The sequence below is a fragment of the Haemorhous mexicanus genome, chromosome 23 (genome assembly GCF_027477595.1).
Source record: "Haemorhous mexicanus isolate bHaeMex1 chromosome 23, bHaeMex1.pri, whole genome shotgun sequence".
Lineage (NCBI taxonomy): Eukaryota > Metazoa > Chordata > Aves > Passeriformes > Fringillidae > Haemorhous > Haemorhous mexicanus.
In genome coordinates this window covers 7881908-7906743 of record NC_082363.1, presented here as the reverse complement: position 1 = coordinate 7906743, position 24836 = coordinate 7881908, and the positions used below count along the sequence as shown (strand labels likewise).

General features: G+C 46.3%; 4 protein-coding genes and 1 long non-coding RNA gene across 7 annotated transcripts in view; 2 read left to right on the top strand and 3 right to left on the bottom strand.

The window, feature by feature from the left end:
* PEX14 (peroxisomal biogenesis factor 14) overlaps positions 1-7397 on the bottom strand; it is a 66082-nt gene extending 58685 nt beyond the window's left edge. The window contains 3 exon segments of the mRNA XM_059866870.1: positions 3479-3526; positions 7138-7328; positions 7331-7397. Coding sequence (XP_059722853.1) covers positions 3479-3526; positions 7138-7328; positions 7331-7397 — 306 coding nt within the window.
* DFFA (DNA fragmentation factor subunit alpha) lies at positions 7367-11360 on the top strand. The gene is made up of 6 exons (XM_059866871.1): positions 7367-7500; positions 7783-7944; positions 8060-8190; positions 8991-9180; positions 9564-9718; positions 10402-11360. Exons 1-6 carry the CDS (start codon positions 7404-7406, stop codon positions 10603-10605), a joined length of 939 nt encoding a protein of 312 aa, XP_059722854.1. The 5' UTR covers positions 7367-7403; the 3' UTR covers positions 10606-11360.
* A 1037-nt stretch (positions 11361-12397) lies between these two features.
* On the bottom strand, positions 12398-15387 carry CENPS (centromere protein S). 3 transcript variants are annotated; one of them, XM_059866873.1, is made up of 5 exons: positions 15250-15387; positions 14461-14681; positions 14248-14371; positions 13603-13669; positions 12398-12843 (listed from the first exon to the last, which is right to left on the bottom strand). In XM_059866873.1, exons 1-5 carry the CDS (start codon positions 15294-15296, stop codon positions 12688-12690), a joined length of 615 nt encoding a protein of 204 aa, XP_059722856.1. In that variant the 5' UTR covers positions 15297-15387; the 3' UTR covers positions 12398-12687. The 3 variants fall into 3 exon arrangements, with proteins under 3 accessions (XP_059722856.1, XP_059722857.1, XP_059722855.1); XM_059866874.1 differs by lacking the exon at positions 14248-14371 and adding an exon at positions 13883-13916; XM_059866872.1 differs by lacking the exon at positions 15250-15387 and adding an exon at positions 13883-13916 and having other exon boundaries at positions 14461-14609.
* LOC132337883 (uncharacterized) lies at positions 14576-19333 on the top strand. The gene is made up of 2 exons (XR_009489290.1): positions 14576-14692; positions 17757-19333. It is a non-coding gene; the product is annotated as an uncharacterized LOC132337883 (long non-coding RNA).
* On the bottom strand, positions 15456-24628 carry PGD (phosphogluconate dehydrogenase). The gene is made up of 13 exons (XM_059866868.1): positions 24514-24628; positions 24137-24212; positions 23521-23700; positions 23319-23384; positions 22577-22695; positions 21496-21565; positions 21005-21139; positions 20394-20583; positions 18423-18553; positions 17786-17919; positions 17358-17457; positions 16304-16426; positions 15456-15766 (listed from the first exon to the last, which is right to left on the bottom strand). The coding sequence occupies exons 1-13, from the start codon at positions 24519-24521 to the stop codon at positions 15647-15649; spliced, it is 1452 nt and encodes a 483-aa protein (XP_059722851.1). The 5' UTR covers positions 24522-24628; the 3' UTR covers positions 15456-15646.
* Between the last annotated feature and the right edge of the window lie 208 nt (positions 24629-24836).

Sequence of the window (24836 nt, the reverse complement as noted above, 5' to 3'; positions counted from 1 at the left end):
TTCCACAAAGGGTGGGGAAAAGCCAGGAGGGCTCCAGCACATTCCAACAAACTCTACACTAGTTGCTATAGAGGCAGCAGCAATTCTTGTTAACTTGTACCTTTCGACAGCCTGTAAAAAAAAGAATAAAATGTCCATATTTCAGTGTTTACTGCTCTCCTCTGCAGCAAGAAACAGAAAGAAACAGAACATGCTAAAAATAAAAGAAGAAAAATTAAATAATCTGCAAAAGAATCCTGACCCAGGGATTTTGTAACTTAGTGAGCAACCAAGAGAGTGTTTACATTTACAACCAGTACTTTCATATTTGCAACTGGTACTTCTTCCAGACACCAAGCAGGGAATGAATGTGTTGTGTGACAGAAAAAAAACCCCAAACAAACAAACAGCACTTTGAAAGGCCTCGCTGACAACTCTCCTTCCATAGGTTCTCCCTACAGCCCAGGTTCCTGTTGGAGGCTCTTCAGGCACAACCATCAGAGCTGTAATTTAGGCTGCAGCAGGTTGGGCAGAAAGCAAAGGCCAACAGCAAAAACATTCAAGCTCTTGAAAACACCTCAAAAGCAGCACAGGATGGTTAAAAAGCTACAAGACTCTGCTAGCAATGAAACAGAACACGTTAAACAGATTATTTGAACGCATTCTGGAGAGATATTAGATGAAGGAAACAGATTCCTGATGTAGAGGGCATTTTTACTGGTTTAACCTCACAGAAATTGAGTTTGTCCTATGTAGTTACACCCTTTGCACATCCTAGGACTTTGCTTTGAGTGGCTGTAAAAAGACAAACCTATTCCAATTCCACAAGTGTTCAGAGGCTTATCAGAGGTGGCTGCTCCAAGCAGCAGGGGATGCAGCAGTGCTCGCTGATAAGCCGGGCTCAAGGAGAAGCTGATCCCGCGCTGGCGATGACATCCGTGGCTGTAAACAGCAGCAGAGCGAGATGCTGACACTCTGTGAACACAAGGTTACCCTTCCCACTAGGAGCCACACGGCAGATTTTAATGGGCCACGACCGACAGCCGGGGAAATGAGCGTCCGCTCTGCGGCAGGAATTATGGCTGTGCCAGCCCTCCCACACTGCCACTGCCACTGCTCTGACACAGTCACCTCCCTGGGGAGGGCTCTTCTGCTGGGACTGCTCGTTGTAAGGACACTGGATAACTCAAGGGGCTAATGGCATGGATGTGGAGTCTGTTATCTCCAGTCTGATGGCTCAGAATATCAAAAGTGGAGGGGAGAAAGAGCAGTTTGGATTGTGACATGAGTTTGTAGGGCTGCATTCTGAAGGCCTCAGTAGGGCCATAAACCATTGCAAGGTGCCCTGGAAGACCTAAATGCAGGACACAATGTGATGTGAGACTGCTACAGGATCTTGGAGAATGCTGAAGTCCTTGTGCAAACAACTGGGAATCCTGGCTTCTCGTGAGGTCCTGCTGAAAGCAGCAGGCTGTAGGCAGGGGTACAGGGTAGGCAGAAGACAGTGTCCCCATGCCCAGGGCAAGATGCTGCATTTAGCACCTTGCAGGATAGTGTCCAGTAGAATCATAAATCCAATACAAAACCAGCTTGAGACTGTAACAACAGTCTGTCTGCTGATACAATGCAAGGTGTTTTAATTCTATTGCTTTCTCATTGTGTGATGGTGTGATCCAAACAGGTCAGTCCCATCAAGCACTGAATCCTTCCACTCACCAATAAAGTCAAAAAGGGTGGGGGGGTGCAGAGCAGAATTTGGTCATGAGACTCTTTCCTCCCTCCTCTGGACTCTCCAGCTGCCCACCACCAAAGGTGAAGTGCAGGATGATACCCCCAGCACACAGCCCCCCACTGAGCCCACTGCTGGATTTGTGCCAGGGCTCTCCGGCGTTTCCATAAACACTTTTATGACACGGCACCATGTGCCTCGAGTCTGGTTTATGGGCCAGGATCTCCTGCCTGTGTGGAAGGGAGCCTGCACGATCCTGGCCACAGGGAAGCCACAGCAGGATGGGAGAAGGCAGGTCATCTGGCTCACAGACCTGAACTGCTCATTTAATAAGGCCTCTACAGAGGAGCAGATGGAAGCAATACTGACTCCTAAACAAATGTGACAAAGACTGCAAGAGTTTATTATTTTTAAAAAGTTAATGAAAAAATAAGAAGGAAACCTGCACCTTTCAGAGGGCTCTAATTAGCTCACATGCTAGACTCACCATCGTAAGAATAGTTATGTTTGAGTTCTTCAAGTGTATAAATAATTTAATGTAGTAAAAATATCCACCCAAACAGAAAGATATACAACTGCTATACACTTCCTCTGAGCCATTCTGCAGTCCCATATACAGTAAGAAATTAATTTTATCTAAGGTAATGTTAGAATCTGCCTTGAGAAAGAACAAGCTGTTGACCAGCACAGGCTGAGATGATCTGCTGCCTGCCCTGACCTTTCTAAGGCAGGGACAACCAACTCCTCCAAAAGCAAGCCACCAAATCCACCACAAAGCACATGGTGACAACAACAACTTCAGGTCATCTCATGTACAGATGTCCATGCAATTAAGGGATGGCACAATGTCATTAGAGAGACTGCCACTGCAACAGAATTCACAAACAGACCTCTCATGAGATGCATTATACTGACTTTTCTCAGTTCACAGTCTTTACTCACATCACTCTTATTTAAAAATCATCTCCTGGGTTCTCTAGGTAAGAGTTACTTGATAAAAGTACTTTGATGTGGCCAGTGTCACAAGTACTTGAGTCTTCTCCCTGCAAATAGCTATGATCAACAAATGAAAGTGGCAGAAGAAATTTAGAGATCTATATATTTAGGACAAAAGCATTGGCTAAGAATTTTGTCAAGGTTTTGGCTGACTTATAGATGGCTGAAGAGGAAGGAAGGAAGGATGGAAAAAATCCCCAAGGTTGTAAAATGTACTGCAGCTCCAGGAGTAGTGGCTCACTTCCCACTCTGCATCACCATAAAAGAGCAAACAAAACAGGGTTCTCTGAGTTATCCTCATACACAAAAATATCCCAGGGCCCTTTCCAAAATGCTTCTAGAGTAAAAACATTGGATTACACGCACTGCCAGCTGACAAACATATCTAAGCTCACTCTGAGTGCCTCTGAATATAAAGACAGCTTGAATGAGGCCTCTGACCAGCAGAGGGGTTTTTGTAAGAGAACAGCACTGTAAATCTGCTGCACAGGGCATTCTTCAGACGCTTTCCTAAAGAGGCTCTGAACAAGAGCACATCCTCAGGCAGGCCACGGACCAGGTGACCCACATCTAACCCCAGGCTCACCCGAGGTGGTGGCTACAGATCAGAATTCAGAGGTGGGAACAGCATGGCCACCCGAGGCAGTTTATACCGTTTCCACAAAGCACCAGCTCCTCAGAAAAGCAAAACAAAGGCTGGAAAAATGATGCAGCAAAGAGAACAACTCATGTGTTATCAACAAGGAATTCTCTGGTGCTTCTCGAGGAACTTACCAGCGGCTCCCGGGACACAGCGCTCTCAGTCGCAGGGCAGGAGCCAGCCTGTGAAGCAGAAAAAGAGTGAGGTCACATTGCCACCCGATGGGCACCAGCAGGAACACTCATCTGGAGGGCTCCTGTGAGCAGCACTCAGGGAGGCACATCTGTCTGTGATATCAGCAGCAGTTCTGTGGAGGACTGAGGACAAAAGGTCAGAACCACAGCAAAATGTATTAATTCCCCATTTTAAACAAGGGAATTAACAGAATCTGCAGAACTGATTTTAGAGACTCAGCAGCAAGAGCTGGCAAGGCTCCTGAGAGATGGCATGGAAGTAGTGGGCACACAAACACAAATCTTTAAATACTTCTCCCATTTCCAGGATCCAGTAATGCATCCTTCGTTTTCTGAACCATTCTTTTAAAGATTTCTAAATAACCATGATTTACCTAAACCTCACAAACTGCCAGCAGTACCAGGACCATCCTTGCTTCCCAACATAATTAAGAGATGAAGTTTTGCCCTCCAATTCTATTCCTCATTTTTATGCATACACCTCACCTTCAAAGTATCTCAACATTTATTTTTGCCGTTTGCAAAATACACAAAAACAACCTAGATAAAAGAAGTATTTACCACAAGAGGGTGCCAGAAACTCAAATATACTGCAACTCATTTGCATACAGGCAAGGATCATCAGCAGGAGGAAGGCAGACCTCACAGGCGGGCAGGGATTCTCTGGGATCACCTGCCATAACCTCTGGGTGGGAGGGAGGAAGGAAGGAAGAAAGGTCCCACCACTGAATTCATATCCTCTGGAAATTCCCACAGCAAAGTATTTGGCACTGAAGAAACACTGATAGCCAAGACAAATCTGAAATTGGTTATCCTGTTCACAGGCTACACCATCATCTTGCTTTTCTCTTTCTTTTACTATAAAAAAAACAGTAACAGAGAGACAGGATCTTTTCTTTTGCTTACTTTCAGTAAAGACATTGCTAAAGGCCCAAAGAACACGCTTTCTAAACAAAACAAAGTATTTTAAAATCTCTGGTAGAAATATTTATTGCCTTTAGAGCATAATTCTATCTACGTAAACGATTTCATTTGAGCTGCAGTACTCCCCTCTCCCCACACCGCTTGAGGCAATATATTAATTCATGAGAATGAGAAAATTAAACTAAGAAAAACAGATAATAAGCCATAAGACATCTGACACTCCCTTTTCAGCATCTAAATTAACTTGATTTGTAATAGGAAACATGATGGGGCCCAAACATAAACATGTTAAGTGAGGCAGTGCCACTACTCACAGTCTCATGTTGAAAGCAAGGCAATAAATAAGCAAACATCACCAGGGGCAGAAAGCAAATATTTTATCAAATTCTCTAAACATTTTGAGTGCAATGGGGACAGCTTTCTACAAGCTTTGGCAACAGTGTCAAACCTGCAATGGCTGTGTTAGAGGAGCGGTGTTTACATTCTGTGAGACTTACAAAGATATTTTCATTGGTTTGTTTAATTCCAAAACGGCCCCCTTGAAATGTCACCCACTGTACTAAATGTCCTTCAATCACATCCCCTCTTCCCAGGCAAAGCTCTAAGACTCTCAAATCCTATCCAAGCCCCCAGAATCTGCGAGCACTGTACACTTCTCAGAGCTCTGGCTGAGGAATGTGCACCAGCGGAGATGGTAAACAGGTACAGAATCACACAACAGTTTGGGCTGGAGGGACCTTAAAGATCATCTCACTCCAAGCCCCTGCCATGGGCTGGGACACCTTCTACAAGATGGGAACACCTGTGCTCAGCAGGCACGGCCAGGCTGGGGCAGCAGGAGCAGCCCTGCACCCCCCGACCGGCACACGAGGGGAGGAGGAGGCTCCTGCGACCGAGAGCACTCCTGGGGTGTGCCAGGGCTGAGGGGCAGGGCTGAGGGGCAGCGTCCTGCCCAGCAGCTGGGCCAGGGGCTCCTGACCAGTGCCCTGCCCAGCAGCTGGGCCAGGGGCTCCTGACCAGTGCCCTGCCCAGAGGCTGGACCAGAGGCTCCTCACACGCCGGATGCCGGACAGACACCAGAAGGGGTGTGAGCAACTCGTTCTGGACTGAGGATCCAGCACTGCTCCACACAATAGGACAGAACCTGATTCTTCCTCTTTACCTTTAATTCCCAGAGAGATTTTGGCTACATTTATAAGGTTAAAAAGCAAGACTCTCCTATTTCCAAACATTGAACCTTATTTTGAGGTAAAGCAACATAAATAAATGGGGGGTTTAAGTGTGCTGTGGGAAAATACAATATTCAGACTCAAAGGACCTGAATGTTTTTAGGCAACCACATTTGCCAATTAACCAGATTTCCTACTCAGAAACTGCCAGCCCCGCAGACTGCCCAGGTGCCTTATGGACCAGTCACAGACTGTTTCAGGTTTTGTCATTCTGGAAGCATTCATCTGAAGTGTGAGGGATGGGCTGCAATGCCTGCACCTCAGACTGGGGCTGATGAAAACACCTGGGTGATGCAAAGCTGCTCTGCCTCCTGTGAGTTTGGTAATTTGGCCTTGCACAACCCAGATCTGTGCTGGTTAGCCAAGAGTACTGAATTTTTGTAACTTATTTCTATTTCAGTTTATTCAATAGCCTTCCCTACAAACTCAGCCTCCTCAGTCCAAAATAAAGGGCTCAACAGAGAGGTTCATGGAGATTTTGCCAAACTGGGACAGATTTGAGTGACTGCCATAACAACGTGTCATTGGCAGGCTGCTCTGTGTTCTTCCCAGCTGCCCACACAGCCAGACCTTTCCCCTCCTGCTGCTGCAGTGGGGCCCTGGGGGCACTGAAAGGACTTCACCAAATCCCACTGGCAGCACACACTCAGGAACCCGTCTGGGATGGTGGTGAGATGCCAGAGCTCCAGGAGGGCACAGAGTTTGAGGTGGATTGAGCTTGCAGTGAAATATAAGTGACGTGACTCTAGACCATGAACAGGACAGTGTGAGTGAGAGGAAGCCTACACTCTATACACCTACATCACACCTATGCTACAGAATCCCAGAACCCAGCTTGGAAGGGGCCTTCAAGAAAATAAGAATATATACTATATACAACTCCATACCCTTCTGTTTTTTCCTCTGCCCCCCCCCCGTTAATTTCATGTCCCAGTTTAAAAATATCTTAAGCATTTAGTGTTTCTTGAGCACTCAAACCAGTGAACTTACATTTCTCTTTTGCTCTCCCCATTCAGGTTTGTCCTTTTATGATCTCGGCTCAAGATCTCCTTCTATTCCTCGCATTTGCAAGGCAGAGACAATATTTTCGTCTAACTAGAATAGTCTGAGTTGGAAGGGACCCACAAGGATCATCGAGTCCAACTCTTACCCTGCACAGGGCTCCACAGAGTTTTATAACCCAGCTGCACACTGTCTCCTTTCCCTCTGGCCGTGTTTGTATTTATTCTTCTCCTGTTCAAGTGCTTGACGAGTTTCATACACAAACCCTCAATGCCAGCACGCCTGTGCCCTGGGCCCGGCCTGCACACCCTTCAGCCAGCCCCGCACAGTCCCTGCTCTCCCAGGGCGCGGAGTCCGGGTGCAGCACCGAGCCCGCGGTGCCCGGAGGGTCCCGGAGCCTCCGGGCCGGGCTCGGCCCGGCCTGGCCCGGCCCGGCCGCCTCACCTGCCCCGGCTGCTCCGCTCTCTCCGCGGCCGCCATCTTCCCAGGCGCGGCTAATACATCCCCGGCCGCCCGATGCACCGCCCCCGCCACCGCCCCGCGCCGCAGGCACGGCGAGTCGATCGCCGGCGCAGCGATGCGTCCCGTGGGGGCGCCGCCGGTGCCGTGAGAGCCCGGCCTCGGCTGGGCCGGGCCGGGCCTGGCGATCCCGCTGCAGCAGCGCCTTCCCTGCCTGGAAGAGCCCTCGGGGCACTGCCGAGCATCAGCTGATGGCGGCGCGGCTGAAGCAGTGCGTGGTGCGGCGGCGGGACGGGCCGGAGCAGCACGGCGTGGCCGCGTCCTGCCTGCGGGAGCTGCGCGACAAAGGTGAGGGGGGGCCCGCTGGGACCCTCTGTGGGATCTGCTGTGAGACCCGCTGGGACCCTCTGTGGGATCTGCTGTGAGACCCGCTGGGACCCTCTGTGGGATCTGCTGTGAGACCCGCTGGGACCCGCTGTGAGACCCGGCTAATGCGTGGCACTGTGAGGAGACAGGTCCTGGTCTCCACCCTCAGTCACTGAGAGTTGCCTGTCCTTTGTGCTGGGGGTAGTAAACGGGCAGTGTTATGTCAGTTTTATCGTTCTGTTAAGTATTTTTTCTGTTCTGCAGCTTGTGGTGTTCTGGCTATTGACAAGGCCCGGGAACCCATCACCTTGGTGCTGGCAGAAGATGGGACCATTGTGGATGATGAAGATTACTTCTTGTGTTTGCCGCCTAACACCAAGTTTGTGGCACTGGCCAAGGACGAGAAATGGTCCAGCAAAAGCTTAGGTATGCTGTGAGGGAGGAAGCATGGAAGGGGAGGTGTGTTTGGAACACACCTAGTGACATTAGGCAGGATCAGGTGATCAGCAATGACCCATGACACTGGTGACTCTTGTGTCAGACAGTGGAACATCCTGGCTCTCGGAGTCTGCGGATGAAGTGGACAGTGCTGCCGAGAAGTGGAAGCAACTGGCCAGGCAACTGAAGGATGACCTGTCCAACATCATCCTGATGTCTGAAGAAGACCTCCAGGTACAGCGGGGAAACCCCCAGTCCCTGTCCTTGCATCTGCCCATCATGCATTTATCTCAGTAGAGAAGAGACTCCATAAACAAGAGCTCAGGCTTAATTCAGCTGCTGCTTTTGGTTCCTGGTGCCAGGGTCAAACTTGTCCTTGAAGGGAAACGTTTGAGTGTCCAAGGATGCTCTTAATCCCCAACTATCCTTCACAGTGTGCTGTTCCAGTTCTGGCAAAAAGTTGAGATTTGGCCAAGTGGCAACTGAGATTGGCTCATTCCTTGTATCCAGACACATATTGTGGTGCTGCCTCCCATGCAAAACCACTGCTCCTGTGTAACAGAGGGGAGGCTGAGCAGCAGGCCAGGTCTGTCTGCTCCAGACGGCTTTGAAGAACTGCTGCCACTTTCCAGAGCTGATTGATTCCAGTTTCTGACTGCTTAACACCTTGTCTGTGGTGAGGCATGGCAATAACTGCCCCTTCTTGTTGTCCCCAATGTGCAGCTTCCCAGGTGCCAGGCTACTGCCTTTCCTTTGAATATTTCCATGCACTGTGAAGAAGTAGTGCTTTGTCATTAATTTTCAAGATTTCTGTTCAAATTGCACATGATTCCACACCTTCTTGGATGCCTTTTGGCTTTTAGTAAAAAATGCTGCCTGGTGTAGTGCCACTAGAGCCTCTCAGAACTCAGGGAACTTGCTATGACAAGAAACCTTGTGGAACATGCTTGGTTTCAGGAGGGTTTGTACGTTCTGTTTGTACTGCAGTAAGTGCCATGAAATGAGTTACTCAGGAGCCCTCTCAATGTTTTAAGGTGCTTATTGATGTGCCACGCTCAGACCTGGCAGAAGAACTTGCCCAAAGTGAAACCAAAGTGCAAGTGCTGCAGGACACCCTGCAGCAGGTGCTGGACAGACGAGAAGAAGAGCGTCAGTCAAGGCAGCTCCTAGAACTCTACCTAGAGGCCTTGAAAACTGAGGACAGTATCTTAAGCAAAGTTGCAGGTAGGGAGCATTTGTATGCTAGAGAATGAGGTTTTCAACTCCTAGCTGAGTGGAATAAATAAAGAGTGAGTAATTTGATCAGCTGCTGTTTAATGGGGTTGATACAAGAGCAGTTGTAGTGCATATAGTGTCAGAATTCTCTGACCAGAGAACCCTCTTGCTGCTGCGTCACATTTCTCACAAAGCCTGAAAGCAGAATACTGGGAGAAAAGCTTAGATCCTTGAGTCCTCCTTTAAAAAATGAAAAATTATGAATTTCTTAAGCTCCAGGATGCACCTAGATTGGATGTATATTTTATTAATCTCACAACCATCAAAGCAGTCCAGGCCACTTTTCCTGTCCTGTGTTTGTCAGGAGCTGTACTGAGTCTGCTCCTTTTCAGAACCTGAGGCTGCAGCAAGGAAGGAGATGGATGTGGTTGACACAGGTACCAGCAGCACAGATACTTCAGCCACAACAGCACTCAGCGACCAGGTCCTTGCTGCTCTGAAAGAGAAACCTGCTCCAGAGCTCTGCTTGGACAGTCAGGATCTAGAGGTGGGTGAGAATGACACAAACCATATTCTGGCAAAGCTCTCCCTCCAAAAGAGAAGCTATAGGGGAAGCTGTCCTTGCTTCGGGAGCCTCTGATATCAGTAGATTGTTTCAAAGTGCTGAAATTTAATTAATTTCTCTTCCTCAGTAACACTACCCCTGACTTGGAGCTCCTCTGTAACAGACATTGGTCCACACACTCTGCTCTGTCCTATGAAAAGCCACAAAATAATTTTGGGTTTGGTCTCTGACAAATCAGTCAGCTGTCTTACCACTAAGGTTCTTGGGGGTTTTTTATAGGCTTATGCATCCAGGTATGTTTCTTTTATACATCCCAAATCAAAATAAAACCCTCCTTATTTTGGAATAAAATGTAAATATAGATTGGAAAGTCTAGATAAACTGTAACCATTGAGGAAGGTGTTCTTTGGAGCTGTGAACTTGCTACTCTTGCTTTTCCTTGCTGTAGAAAGTAAGTAACTGCTTTCTCTTCCATTGAACACCTGCACAGAGCTTCAAGCCTTGAGTGTTGGCAAACTGCTGGAAATGCACTAGCCCACGGGATAGGTGATGAGAGCTGGGAACGTCTGCAGTCCCAAAGTGCCTCGTTCCTGCTGCTGTTAATTCAGCAGAGGGTTAGTGGCCGGGGAGTCAGTAGAAAAGTCTGTTAATCTGTCTTGCTACAGCTGGTGTTGAAAGCAGACACAGCAGCCCTGGCCTCGGCTCTGGGATGGGACAAGCAGAAAGCTGGAGCTCTGCAGGAAGCCTGTGACCAGGAGCTCTCCAAGCGCCTTAAACAAGTGCAGACGCTGCACTCCCTGCGGAGCACGTCCAAGGGCAAGAAAACGCTGCCCTGGGGGGACTGGCCCAGTGCAAAACGCAGGAAATAAGCCTGCATTGCTGTTTGCAGTTTGGGTTTTGCTTTTGCATTAGAATCAACACAAGCAAAGACACATCCTGGAACCATAGTTTGCTGGTCATACTGTGGGCTGGCTATAGAACAACTAAAATCTGGACATTGTCCTGAGGCTTAAACTCCTCTGGTGCTTTGAATTGTGTAAGCAAAGGGATTTTGACCTTTTGCAGAATGTTAGAACAATGGTATTGCTAAGCACAGCATGTAAGTGTTCAGTTTTCAATACGTGGTTGGTAGCCAGCAGCTTCCATCTGATAATGGTGGATACAGCTCCTGAAGCCCCAGGCAGTTTGCTTATTTTGTTCTCCCACCGTTTTCAGTGTAAAAAGGACGTAGGATCTCTGGAAAACACTTTGAGGCACAGTCAGTGATCAGGGCAGAGGGGATTGCCAGCTGCTGCCTGGCTTTAAGCTCCAGCCTGGGATCTTGGAACCTGAATTCTCATGCTGATTTAATCAGTTAAAGTAAATTCAAAGTCCTTCAGCTTCAGTGCTTTTTCTGTAAGGAACTCCTGCCTCTTGGATGCTCCCTAAGAACTATCATGTAAAACACAGCAAAGGTAGAAATAGAATTGCTCTGTAAGGCTGTGTGACAGAAGACTTGCATTTGGCCTGCAGTGTTATTCTCCTAATCATTAGTGTAGCATCATGATGCTTTTGTATTAACTGGCTTATTTTTAAATTTTTTTAAAGTCTTTTTTTCTAACATCAATAAAACCTTTTTATCTTACTGTTGGACTGGTTTTGATATTTCCACCAGCTGCTATAATTAAAAGAATGGGCTGATAAATACAGTATTACCTTAAGGAAAGAGAATGAAGAAATTGAACACAGAAGTACTGTCTTTTAACTTATACAAAGTGTTTAGGCAAAATGTGTGTTCATCATGGTGACTGCACGTGAACTCTCAACTGGCACAATCTGCTCTTCTCGTGTGAGAACAGCAGATGTATATGAGAAACATCTGACAAGTGAGATGAAACGTCTGAGGAAGTGTGAGTAGGTACAGATGTATTTTGTAGCAGCATGCTAAATCCTCTGATCTAGCACAGCCTTAAGTGGCCCAGGGTGAGTATTCCTACAGCACCCATTCAGGTGAACCTGTTGCGTGCAACAGTCCAGCTTAATTATGGCATAGTCAGAGTTAGTGCAACTAATAAATATTCTAAACAGTTTAGTAATTTTAGGCCGATAAACAAAACTACTCAGGCTACCTTCAGGTGAAGCTACCCAGAGGGGAATTGACTGGACTTAGGGGAGAAGCTTGCAGGCAACCTTTTGTCTATTTTGCTTCTGACCATATTCACATTGTAACAGTATAGGCCATGGCAGGTAAAAAGATTTTGTGGTGTTTTGAACAGGTGCTTACTGCAAGCTTTTTATGTCCAATCTTTCTGCAGTCACATGGATGGCTGTGCTACCCCTGGAAATCCGCTTCCTTTGATTATTTTCATTCTTTGTAAGTTCATTTGCACTGGGTAAGGCTCTGCCAGCCCAGCAGAGGGCAGGGGGATCCCTGCCGCGGCCACCGGCCACGGGGCCACCTGAAAATGGGAATTTGTGACAGTGACAACAGCACCCCTGCAGTGCTGCAGGTGGGAAACGACACAAAACACCTTTAACTGCCAAGACAACGAGCAAGAGAAGGCTCAGTAAAAACAAAATCTTCAAAATGTCCGAGCAAAAATAGCAAAACTGGAAGAAAAAGTCAAAGAAGAAATTTTTACTAGAGTAGGCAGCAGAATGAAGGGTATTGTACATACTGAGTTATGGTTCAATGAGAATGTTCTATTTCAATTTCTTTAAATAAAAGTATTTTAATACCAGATACCTTTTGTGAGCAATTAAGGCATTTGGGCTGTAAGCTTACTGAATTCTGACAGACTTTTCATATTCTGAACAATAAAAATGCAATCGCATTCACTAAATGCTAAAGATTCGCATTCACTAAAGCTGAAAACTTCATGACTGGATCTAACCTGCAAGATAAATAGCCTAATTCTGGTTTCTCTAGGACAGTAAGAGAAGATGACCTGACACATTACTTGAAAGACAAATCATGCCATGTTGGAATCTTCATTTTCAGTCACAGCTGCTTCTTGTTCCCCAGGAGTTCTCTCTCCCTTAGCTGCGCTGGACTTCTTCTTCTTCTTCTCCTTCTGCTCCATGTTACTTGATGCAAGCTCTTCACTCTTCTGAGTGATGTATTTTAGCTGGGAACAATAAGCTAAACAATCAGTCCTCTACTGAGGAACTTCATTCATTCACAAGACATTAGAAAGAAATACTGAAGAGAAATTTACAGGGCAAATTATTATTACAAGAAAAATGAGAGACTCCAAAAACATTTGCTTTGCCTTCTCAGGCAAGTTCATGTGTATTTCAAATCATATATGGAAGGAAAAAAATCTCCTTACATAAAAGTAAAATTAGTATGGGAAGCATTTTTCATGGATCAATGTATAGGCATGTCTTAACATATTAGTGAGCTTTATCCACTGAACATCCTAGAGATGAGCACAGGAGGGAATACAATGATCCCGTGATCCCTGTATTAATGCTGGGAGACTCAGCACCTTGAGGCAGAGTCAAGCTATTCCTGAGCTCAGGCTACAACAAAGAAACACAACATCAGGAAAAAGCAAAGTGATTCACAAGGCTGTATCTGCTTATTGCACTTTTGAACTTGGAACTTCAGCAGCCTGGTGCAACGAGAGCACTGCTCTTGAACTGCAATCAGATCTGTTACACCTCACCACAGTAAGGCAGAGTGAAGTAAAGTAAGACAAAAATTTAAAAATCACTGGAATGTGCCTATCTACATCAGAAGAAAGTGAAATTGCTTATGCAACAGTTGCTTCAGCATGTATAACCTTCATTCAATTGAATCGAGGAAAATTAAGGAATTGAGTTAATTTTAGGAATTCACTGGTTTAAGAATGTTGCAAGACAAAAAATACAGTGCATCTCACCAAAGAATTGCTTCTTCTAGCCAAAAGCTTCACATCTTCTGTAGTGACTGTGGTTCGTTTTGCATGCCTGCATAACATCAAAAAACACTCCTTAACATTTTTGCCAACACTTACCATAAGAGGCCAAAATCAAAAAGTATCTACGGGGAATTTCTATTTCATAACTTCACACGCTATTTAAGCAGCCCTTTAAAAGCTTGAATTACAATATGTGTTTTAAAGATTATCTAGGAGCTAACACAAAAAAAAAGGAAAGCCTTTGTAACAATCAAGTGCATACCTTGCAAACATTTCAAGGTCTTTTGCAAAGATTTCTAGAGAAAACACAAAGATGTAATATATTTTAAAACACTGAGTGGGAAGAGAAGCACAATACACAAGTTATCCAAGTCAGTTATGATCAGTGACCATAGCTGGCTACTAGGCAGCACTCGTACACAAGCAGGTAGCCACACAATACATCTAAATGCTTTTTTCAGGTCTGAAGTGGAACTAGTATTTCTTGTACTTAAAAAAAAATAATAATAATAATGCAAGAGAATGCCCCAGTGACACGGAGTTGGGCGCTATGATTTTTGAAGGCCTGTGCCTCCAGCGCTGGCCCCACCCAGGTAACACGAGGCACTCGAGGTAAGCCAGCCGCACCGCACTGCCGGAAGGTGATCTCCGAGATGGCCGCGATGCTCTGCTTGCTGAACTGCACGTCCTTGTCCTCCTCCACCTCCTGGCACAGGCACCCGACTGTGTAGTGAACCGCCGCCTTCAGCCTCTGCAGGGGCCAAGGCAGGGCAGGCAGTGACACACCGGCCTCGCGAAGAACCACGCTCACGGCCTCGACCCCCGTGTGCCGCTCGGTACCTGTGTGAGCATCTGCTGCTGCTGCTCGCCGCCGGCCGCCGCCATCGCTGCCCTCACGATCTCCCGCCCTGGCGCTTCCCGCCCGGCGCGCGGGGCGGGGCGGCGCCGCCGCCATGTCGGGCCCGCCCCGGGGTCCGTGAGGGGACGCGCGGCCGCCCCGCGAGGCAGCGTCGCTGTGACCGGCGTTTGTTCCACAGAGCTCCCAAATCTCGCTGAGTGAGCTGCAGAAAAGGTACCTTCAGTTGAAAGTTACATTTTACCTTATACAGATATTCAACTAGTGACTAAGTAGCTGTCTTAGCAGAAATATATATGGCCAAAAATTAATATAAAAATCAGTGTGCACAGCACAAAATTTTACAGGTTTTGAGAAATAAAGAGGTGAATTCAGATACCCAGGTGAATTTTCAGATGTCCTGAAGTTGACTGGCAGTAGCATTGCAGGGAGAGGATATAAAATAGAGCCAACTTTGCAAGTTGCTGTGAGTATTTTTAATTGCCCCAGTGGAATAAGAGGCAAAGAATCAGGGAGATTTGGGGGTGAAAGTGCAAGCACACAGCAATGCAAAGTGTTTATGCCAGAGCTTAAAACTGAGAACAACAGCTGGAGGGAGAATGGTGACAGGAGTATGAGTTTCATTTCTCCATGACCCATCCTACCCTGCCACCAAAAGCACAGAGAGCTCAGTGTGACCGACTGGGCAGCTGAATGCCCAGGAATTAAATCTGTAAGAGCCAAGCTACTGCCTCTGTTAGGAATAAACCATGGAACAGGAGAACGGCCTTTACCTGCCTGGAACCTTGTGTAAGTTCCTGTGCTGTCTGCCACTCTCCATCTCAGCAATTCCTGAACTGCAGTCATCTCTGTCTTGATCCCTAGGAATTTATGCACTACAATATTATAAACCCAACATGACTATAAATTCTATCAAAAAGACTGCACAAAAACATTTTACCTAGTTTTGGCCAGCACCAGTGGAAAGAAAACACCTCAATACATTTATAACTAAATTTATTTAGTTTTCTTATATGATACATATAGAGAGATATACATATAGGTATGAAACACACCCCCAAGTTATTACAAAAGTGTCCAAACACAAGTTCTAGTGGAGTACAGTAAAAAGCAATATTCTAGAAATGTTGGAGATCTACAGTATCTGGGCTCCAAGTGGAAGGATTTCCATTAGACATTGTAAGCAGAAGAGGACACATTTCCTCCATGGCCTGTCCAGTTAGTATGGATAAATACCCCTGGCTTTGATAATAATTCATATGTATGTGCACCAAAGTAATCACGCTGAGCCTGGAATGAGAACACACAGACAAATCAGACACACAAATGTCAGTATCATATGAGTTCTAGAAATTGCACCTACTGTTACCTAACAAGGAATAGTAGAAATAAGATTGAACTCCAATATTATAACACTCAAAATTATTTTCTCATTATTAGCAAAACCAATGCAATGAAAAATGTACAAATATATAATAATTAAATTAAGAGTTCTGCAGAAACAGAAGTACAGGATTTCTGCTTGGTACTAATCTAAAAAACCAGCACTTCCATACATCCAAACATTCAAAGATACTTCTCTGCAAACCATTTGGGTTCAATGGTATCATTACCCTTGGTTTACAGAGGGAATACAAACACAGGGCACTGCCATACCAATATCTCTGGTGTTCTTTATCCAGCTTTCTCTAAGTGCTTCACTGACATGAATTCCAGGTACAACAGAAATATATTGGGCAACCTATACTGTGAATGATTAGGACATCTTGCCATTGAAACCTTTAAAGCAGTGTTTAAATAACAGCATGATGAGATTTCAGTACCTACCTGAATCAGGTTAGCTGGCAATATCTCATGCCTGTATCCATCATAAAAAGAAAGTGCTGTAGTGAAGCAGGGCATGGGGATTCCAATCTGCACACCAGTACTGATCACACGGCGCCAGGACTCCTGGGAGAGAGGAGAATTGGGGAAAGGAAACTGATCAGATTTATGCTAGCTCAGAGGTACATGCAGGCACATGAACTACTCCAGTACAACTGTGTGTGCTGTCTCACAGTCTGTGAAAGCTAATAACCAAGTCTGAGCAAATACAGCAGCAGATTCCTGATTTTACATAAATGAGGTTGATATAAAATAATGGCAAGTAAGACAGAGTTAACAGCAGGATGAGAACAGTTGAGACGTGCAGACAAACCACAGCCTCAAGCAAGGATGGTGTTCTTTCACATAAACATGGTCAGAGCATCTCAAAAGCATGAACTCAGTGGGGAACAGGGAATGTTCTGAGTTCTGAGGCACTTCCAGGACCTCTCACCAAGCACAGAACAAAGCTCTCCCAAGGGCCCAAGAGGACAGCACTGACTCTTCAGACAGACATGGATAATCCTCAGTTCAACTGTTCATCTGGTCTGGTAATTTGCATATAATATTCAGATTCAGTTACAAGAACTACTAACGATAATATGAGACTTCTTTTTGGTCAGATAATGTGGTTTTAATTCCACCCGTCAGCTCCATCCAAATCAGGACAGTGTTTGCACAGACACAGGCCTGAAGAATGGGTGGGTCTGGAACTGTTCTTCTGGGGCTACTGCAAACAATGGTACTGGAACAGAGCTTTATGGTCTGCTCAGCTGAAATCCAGCTGCACAGCAGGCACAAGACACAGGGCACTGAAGAGAATGCTCACACAGGCCAGGCCTCTTTTCCTCATATTATGGTCCTTCTGAATTGCTGGATTTCTGCCCTAGGTTCTTCTGCACCAGTAAAATGGGAACCTTCCGTTTCCAATCATAGCTTGGTCAGCATCAAAGAGAAAAACCATGACAGTCCTGGCTGTAAATTATTGTTTCTATGCTCTTCTTTCCTTGGACCTTACCTGACAGTTTTCTACAGCTCTCTTAAAGAAATCATCCAACAGCAAATTCTGGAGCTCAGGGTTTTGATCAAAAGCATCTTTGATTTTTCCCAGGAACACACTAGGGAAAAGATAACCAGGAATAAATGTCACAGCTTCCAGCAAAGGCCCAGAATTCAAAATTTACAGTGCTAAAACTTGACTCAGCCAGACTAAAATTCCAAACTATGGCAAAGACAAAAAAAAATTTCAGCAGTTAAGCCACCAGAATGGTGGGTTCATCTAGTAACCCCTGGTGTTGTCTACAGCCTCTCTTAATCTTACCAGCAGAGTAACTCCATGGATTTTCCAAGGAAATCTCTAGGCTTGTCAGCCAAGCACCTCATAAACTAAACTGCCTGTTCTTCTCTCTCCCCTCAGCAGCCAGGTTACCTCCTCATCTCAATTACCTTCTGATGATGCAGCCTCCTCTCCACATCAGTGCAATACCACCATAATTCAGGGTCCAGCCAAATTCTTTGGCTGCTTGTCTCAGCAGCATGAAGCCTTGAGCATATGAGATAATCTTGGAAGCATACAGGGCCTAAAAAAAAAAAAAAAAAAAAAAAAAAAAATCAAATTCACGTTCCAGGAGAAGTCTCACAAAGCTGAACAACAAACTTCACAGGATATGCACTCTGTTCAGCCCACATCTCAACAGGGATGACTACAGTAGCAACATTCCAGTTATTTGAGAAACAAAAGATCCTTTCCCGTTGGAAAGTTTGGTTTCAAGAGAGAGAGATCAAGAGAGCAATACCCAGGCAAAGGCAGGAGTGTTGAGGGGTGGACAAGCTCCTGTGCATGAATTATGATCTCTGTGCCCCATGTAGTTGTCTCTGCCCACCGTGGCTTAGAGCTGAATTCCTTCTGGATCCTTCCTAACCTTCCTTTGGTTAGGAATGGGTCACATTATGCTTTGTGGACATCAAGAGACAATGCACAGTGCTGCAAGCAGGAACCAGTTCCCATGAAATATGAGCACAAGAGCTCCTCTCCAGAGTTCCCAGCACCCCAAACCTGCTCTAACCCTGCCCAAGGGCTCACCTTGCGGATGTCCTCCAGGAAGGCCTTCTTGTTCCCACTGAACTGAGTCATTTTGGGCCCTTCCAGCAGCTTACTGGCCTGCACCCTCTCATCCTTGAGGGAAGACAGGCACCGTGCAAACACAGCTTCACCTTTGGGAGTGGCAGGCAAGAGGAGATCATTAGAACCCTGGGCATCCCCGTTCATGTCTGAGATACCCAAGCACCACAGAGTGTCACTGAGCGATGAGCCATGTACACAAGCAAAATAAATGGTGCAAAAATCAATTATTCCAACAGCACTCCTGAGGGCCAACACTGCCACTCAGTACAACCATTGGGTAATTCTTGACTGATACAGCTTTCAAGTTATAATGAAAATTTATCCTCAGGAACATTTACCAGCTCTCAATTTTGAGAATTTACTTTAAAATCTTCTCCTATCTATCAGAGACAGACAGTGTTGCACGGCAATCTAGGGAACAGCGAGGCTGAAGACTTCACCAAATATTGCATTATGCTTTTAAGATAAAAAGCTGTTCCTTAAATGCCAGCATACATTAACTGGATGTGCTTTAAAATGCACACATACAAAATAAGGGCAATTAAAATCAAGAATAAAACAGCAAACTTACAAGAATGACATAAGATTCATAAATATGGCAGGCCCCTAGCACTAGCATTCAGAAGTCCATAAGAATGTTTTCTAACATCACTAAACAGGTTACTAAATATCATCTGTCAGGCTGGCTCAGTGAGTTCCTAATCAAGTTGGTTTAAGCTGCACTTGTTTGCAATTGAAGACAGTATTGTAAAATGAGGGAGAAAAAAGATTGCTTTTCAGGGTCTGATAGAAAGAGAAGCAAGTCTTCATACTGTCATTTTGTTCCACCCTTTGAGTTGTGATATATTTAAAAAAAAAAAAAAAACCAACCCCACACTGCAAAACCAACAACAATTAAAAAAAAAAAAAAAAAAAAGTGAGTAATGTTTTCACAAGACTCTGGATCCTCCCTACAGCAGGAGGACATATCACACCTAAATCAGAACCTGCTAATTTCCATTTCTGCAAAAACTTCCTTCTCCAATGGGGAGGAGCAGCATGGTAGAAAACTCAGGGAAAAGCAGGAGTAGCATGACTCTGCTTTTACAAGCAGAAGTTTGCAAGTCATGCTCATGTAAAACCACACAGCAACTGCCCTGAGAGTGGCCACGTTTGCACAAGGACTGTGGCACACGCTTTCCTATCAGCTATTAGCCAACAATGCTCCCTGACACTGCAGAGCACTCACCAGGGAGTGTCTCCTCCGCCCTCGATCTTAGCAAGCACCCCAAAGAAGAGAACATTAGCAGTACAAGCAGGAAACACTGTTTGAAGCCTAGAACTGAAGGACTACAGCAGCGGTAGAACATCGAAACCATTTAGAGAACTTGTTTTGCTGCTGGAATGCAGCCATGTTTCTTTGACAGCTACACTGCAGTTACTTTGTTTTAGCTACTGAATGTAATTTTCTTACCTTCAGAACTTGACCAGCCAATGCAAAGGAAAGAGGTAGAGAAAGCACGAAAATGAAAGCAAATCTGAGAGCAAAGAACCTTTTGACTCATCTAATTTACTCAATGGGAAGCTTGCTCTGGACCTGTGGTATTAGGGCACTGTAAATGTGCTGCAGATGTGTTCCAGCTCCTCTGCATGACAACACTCTGTGCACAGCACATAATGTTCCCCTGAACATCGCTGAGTCCTCACAGCACTGCAGACACCACAGAACACAGGTGACAGCAGGACTGACAGCATTGAAGGAACAGGGTAAAAACAAACCCAGCAAAAAAACCCAGGAGCTGTCAGAGCAGAAAAGCTGGAACAGCTACACCTACAAGAGCCTCTTCTGCCAGCCCAGCCCTGCTGTGGGCTCACTGCTGAAACAATCTTTTCCCCTGTCCTTATTGTGATGTGGTACACGGAGGGAGGAAAGATGAAAGGACCAGTTACCAATGAGTGTGACCGGGACTCCGTATTCCAGGGCAGAAATGGCTGTCCACTTCCCCGTGCCTTTTTGCCCTGCACTGTCCCTGATCTTTGGGAGGAGGTATTTCCCATCACTGTCTTTGAATTTGAGAATATTGGCTGTGATTTCAATCAGGAAAGAGTCCAACTCTGTCTTATTCCACTCCTGAAATACCTGAAAAAGGAGAAAAAGTATATACATATTCATATACACTGCAATTTGTTATGTCTCTGCTATATCTTTTAATTGATTAATGTATATATTTTGCCTACATGATTATAATGCTCAGTGTTTCACTAGCTCTCTTCAGGCAAGGTAGTTCACATCTCTATACATGAAGGTGCTTCCTGGAGAGAAATCAACTGTAGCACGGGAAGAGGTTTAGAAAACTTTTGTAAGCATTCAGCTGTCTGTGCTCACTGCTCCTATCTCATGTAAAGCTCATGAGGAATATTGTACCCCAGCCTTGCAGGAGGCATGTCAGAAAAATTCACTTTATGTACATGCAGCAGCTTTACCCAAGCTCAGCACCTCAACAGTGGCAGACAGACACCATGGCACTAAAAAAGGAAAGACGTTAAAAACCGCAAATCACCTCTGCCATCTCATCGTGCTCCATGCCCAACACATCTTTCATCAGGTGATAGGCCTCACAGATCAGCTGCATGTCTCCATACTCAATCCCATTGTGCACCATCTTCACGAAATGCCCAGCTCCTTCTTCTCCCACCTGTTCCGAAACATCCCAAAATCACCTCAGCAACAGCATTGTCATTGCTTCCAGCGTTTAATACCCGCCCATAGCTTCCTTCTGCCTAAAGGAGGGAATCAAAGACAGTGCTAACTGAAACCAGTGGGTCACAGGTCCATTTAGCTCCCCCAGCACATGACCCAGCCACAAAACTTGGTCTTTCCATTGCATGGTGGAAGTGATCAGAGATGGTAGATTGTAAATGAACACAGCCAGAAAATCAACCACTGATGGTGCTGTGTTTATTGTGGACAAACATCCATGAGCTTCAGCAACCAAACTGCCTAAGCATGGATCTAAGCCCAAGTTAGGGTCAGTATCAAATGACTATTTACCCAGTCACAACAAGGTTCCCCAGATCCCACTTTAGCAGCAATGCTTTGAAATATGGTCTTGATGTGGGGCCTGTGGGGAAAAAGAATACACCTTAGCAGGCAGGCGAAACACCACAAGAGAAAACAAAATCTACTGGTATGATGCCTCCTTCTGTAACCTGCCAAAAGGCAGCATGGGCTGAGGGCACTTGGCAGGTTGATAGCCCATCCACGCAGCAATGTCAATTAAATAGGTTTTTCCCAACCAGACAGTTTGCAAGACATCGGAACAATTGAGTCAGTCATGCTTCCAATACAGTACAGACAAGGGTAATGCACTTCAAGGAGCCCTAAGATCCTGTCCATTTGAACACAAAGGCTGTCCTAACTTAGCTGATCAAGGCAAAAGATGATTGGGCAGAAACTTACTGTTGTTGATGGCTTTGAGCCATCAACTTTGAACAGGATGACACAGGTATGAAACACTAATGCAAATGTACAGGGACTCAAGAGATACTAAAGCTCACTTAAAGCTTAGACACACCTTTTCTTTCCACATCTATACAGAGAATGGGCAACCAGGGATAAAGTCTAATATGAGCATTGATGTGCAGTCCTTTACTGAGGCATGAGTACAAAACAGCACAGCAGCATGCAGAAATTTGCAAATTAACTGATGCATTCAATAGTAGTACAAACATGTACTGAAGCTCCTTTTATAATGTGTCACTACAGGGCCATTTGCTGCTGCTTGATTCATGGTTAGCAGCTTCCCAAGTGTGTACAGCCTCAAAAGAAAAAAAATTAGAAATAATACTTGTTTAAAATTAAAGCAAAATTCCCTTCTCCCTTAAGATGTCTGTAGGTCCTACTTTGGCCTGTGGATTCCTGGAAGAAAAGCCTGCCTTTGTTCTGCCTTACATGAAGGCTTAGCACTGCCCCATGACCCCAGCCAGGTTGAGAAATCTGGAGCCATGAGGAAGTGAGATGGCAACATATCTTGTTCTTTCCACACCCACACCCTCCTCTTTCCCTCCCTCAGTGCACAATGTGAATTGCTGCAAACCATTCTAAACAAGAAAATATAGTAGTTCATGCTTACCAGGCTTCCTTGGCTCCTCCTGGCATGAGAGAAGGTCCGTATCTGGCACCCTCCTCCCCGCCACTAACTCCACTTCCCACAAACAAGATGCCCTTTGCCTGTAGCTCCTTACAACGCCTCTGGAACAAAGAGCAGAGCAGAACTATTTAATTTTGTTTCATGCCAGAGCCTTACACACAAAGGCTAGCAATTCAGATGTAAAATTAGGTTTTCAGTTCTGCTTTGGATGTGCTAGAAGCCAACCGTAAGAAAGCTTGTTCATCCACCAAAGTGAGCATTAGGAAACTTCCTGTTGCTTTGGAGCCTTGCAAATGTGACATGGGGAGAAAACAAGTCCTTGTAAGCACCAGATAGACATCAGCAGCACTGAGGCCAGAAAAGGCTTGGAATTAGGTGTCAGGTGACACATGCTCTGTGTGAAGATGTGGGGGAGGCAGATTAGGCCCAAGGTGGAGTTGCTGAGTTCACTGCAGAGTGAAGGTGCAAGCACAGAAAACTCTAAGGGCAAGTAATTGCCTCTGAGCCAGAGACAGGCCGAGATCCCCAAGGACAGCTGCAGGCTCCCCAAGGACTGACCCTCACTGAGCTTTTCACCCTGGCATGGCCAGCTCACTTATCCAAGATCAGGATGTTGGAGCAGGAAGACGAACATGAGCACCTCTTCTAAGATTTAGAAATACCAATCTGAATACAATATTTTCACATTAGCACCGCAGACAGACCAGGCAGGAAACAGGCTTACTGTGGTATCTCTGTACTCAGAATTCCCACCATCAATTATGATGTCTCCAGTCTCCAACAATGGCACCTGTCAGAAAGAAATCAGCATTTAGGTTTTCTCCATACGTTCAAAACCTCACTAATGATGAATAACTGACGACTTTCAGAGGAAACTGCTCCAAAAGACAGCAAGAAGTCTCAGGTAGAATGAATGTCTGCCTCACCAATTTATTGATGAAGTCATCCACTGCACTTCCAGCCTTCACCAGCAAGATAATGCGACGGGGCTTCTTCAGCGTGGAGACCATCTCCTCCAGGCTGTGAGCACCAATCACTTTGGTTCCCTTGGCCTCGTTAGCCAGGAAATCATCCACTTTGGAAACTGTCCTGTTAAAAGCACAAACCTGGGTGGGGGCAAGGAAACATGTTAATAAAAGCTGCTAATGGAACAATAATTTCAGCTCAGACTACAAATTACACAAGCAAGGTTCAACATCCTGTGCTCTCCCACTTCCACCTTCATGAAAGGCACAGGGCAGGGATGAACCTGAGCATGTCTTTGCAAGTGCCTCGGGAACCTGTGGTTAATTGCAAGGCCAAGGCAAACTTCAGGGCAAAGTCATGCATAATTAACATATCAGGTGCCAGCTGAGTACAGGCATGCACCGCTGTTCTTCTCTGGTAACAGGACAAAGGCCAGCACAGGGTATAACTAAAAGGAGGAAATAACACCCATTAGATCATCACAATTGCAGGGGAAAGCACCCACAAAATGCTCAGCTCCAATCCCAAGTGCTACTAGTCAGCCTTCAAAAAAAAACAATTTGTTTCCTCACTTACCACGAAGCCGTGGTCATTCATGTTCAAAATCAGGTTCTGACCCATCACGGCCAACCCAATCAAAGCAATGTCAGCTCTGGAACGTGAAAGAACAAAAATGCCAGGGAAGTCACTAGCAGTGATCCAGCAGCAGCATCCATACCTGCCAGGCTGTTCTGACCATGCCAGCTGCCAGGGCAGCCCATCCCTCCCCAAGGAACTGGAGATCTGAGTTCATTCTGTCAGCTGTTACCGCAGCAGACCACAGATGGAGGCTGTGCGGAGCCGCCGCGGCGAACAGCGCACCGGGGCCTCCCGGCGCCGCGAGCCGGCTGCAGCCGCGGCGCGGCCACGCCGGGCCCGCTCCCGCCCCGCTCGCGGTCCCGCCCCGCTCTCACTCGGCCATGGCAGCGGCGTTCGGCTCTCCCCGGTCCCTCGGCTCTCTCCGCTCTCGGGGCTCTGCGGGCTCGGCCTGCGGCGCGCGCCGCTTCCTCTCATCAGCCGCGGGCGGGGCGGGGCAGGGCCGAGCGCGCCCATTGGCTCTTGGGGTGACTCCGCCCCCCAGCCATGGCCCGATGTCTCGAGGCCGCGCCCCCTTAAAGCGGCAGTAGCGCGGCGGGCGCGGGCCGGGCCCCGCGCTGTGCCGTCCCCGGGCTGTCCCCGGGCTGTCCCCGCCGGACTCTGACGCTTCCCCGCTGCCTGCGAAGCCCGAGGAGCCCCG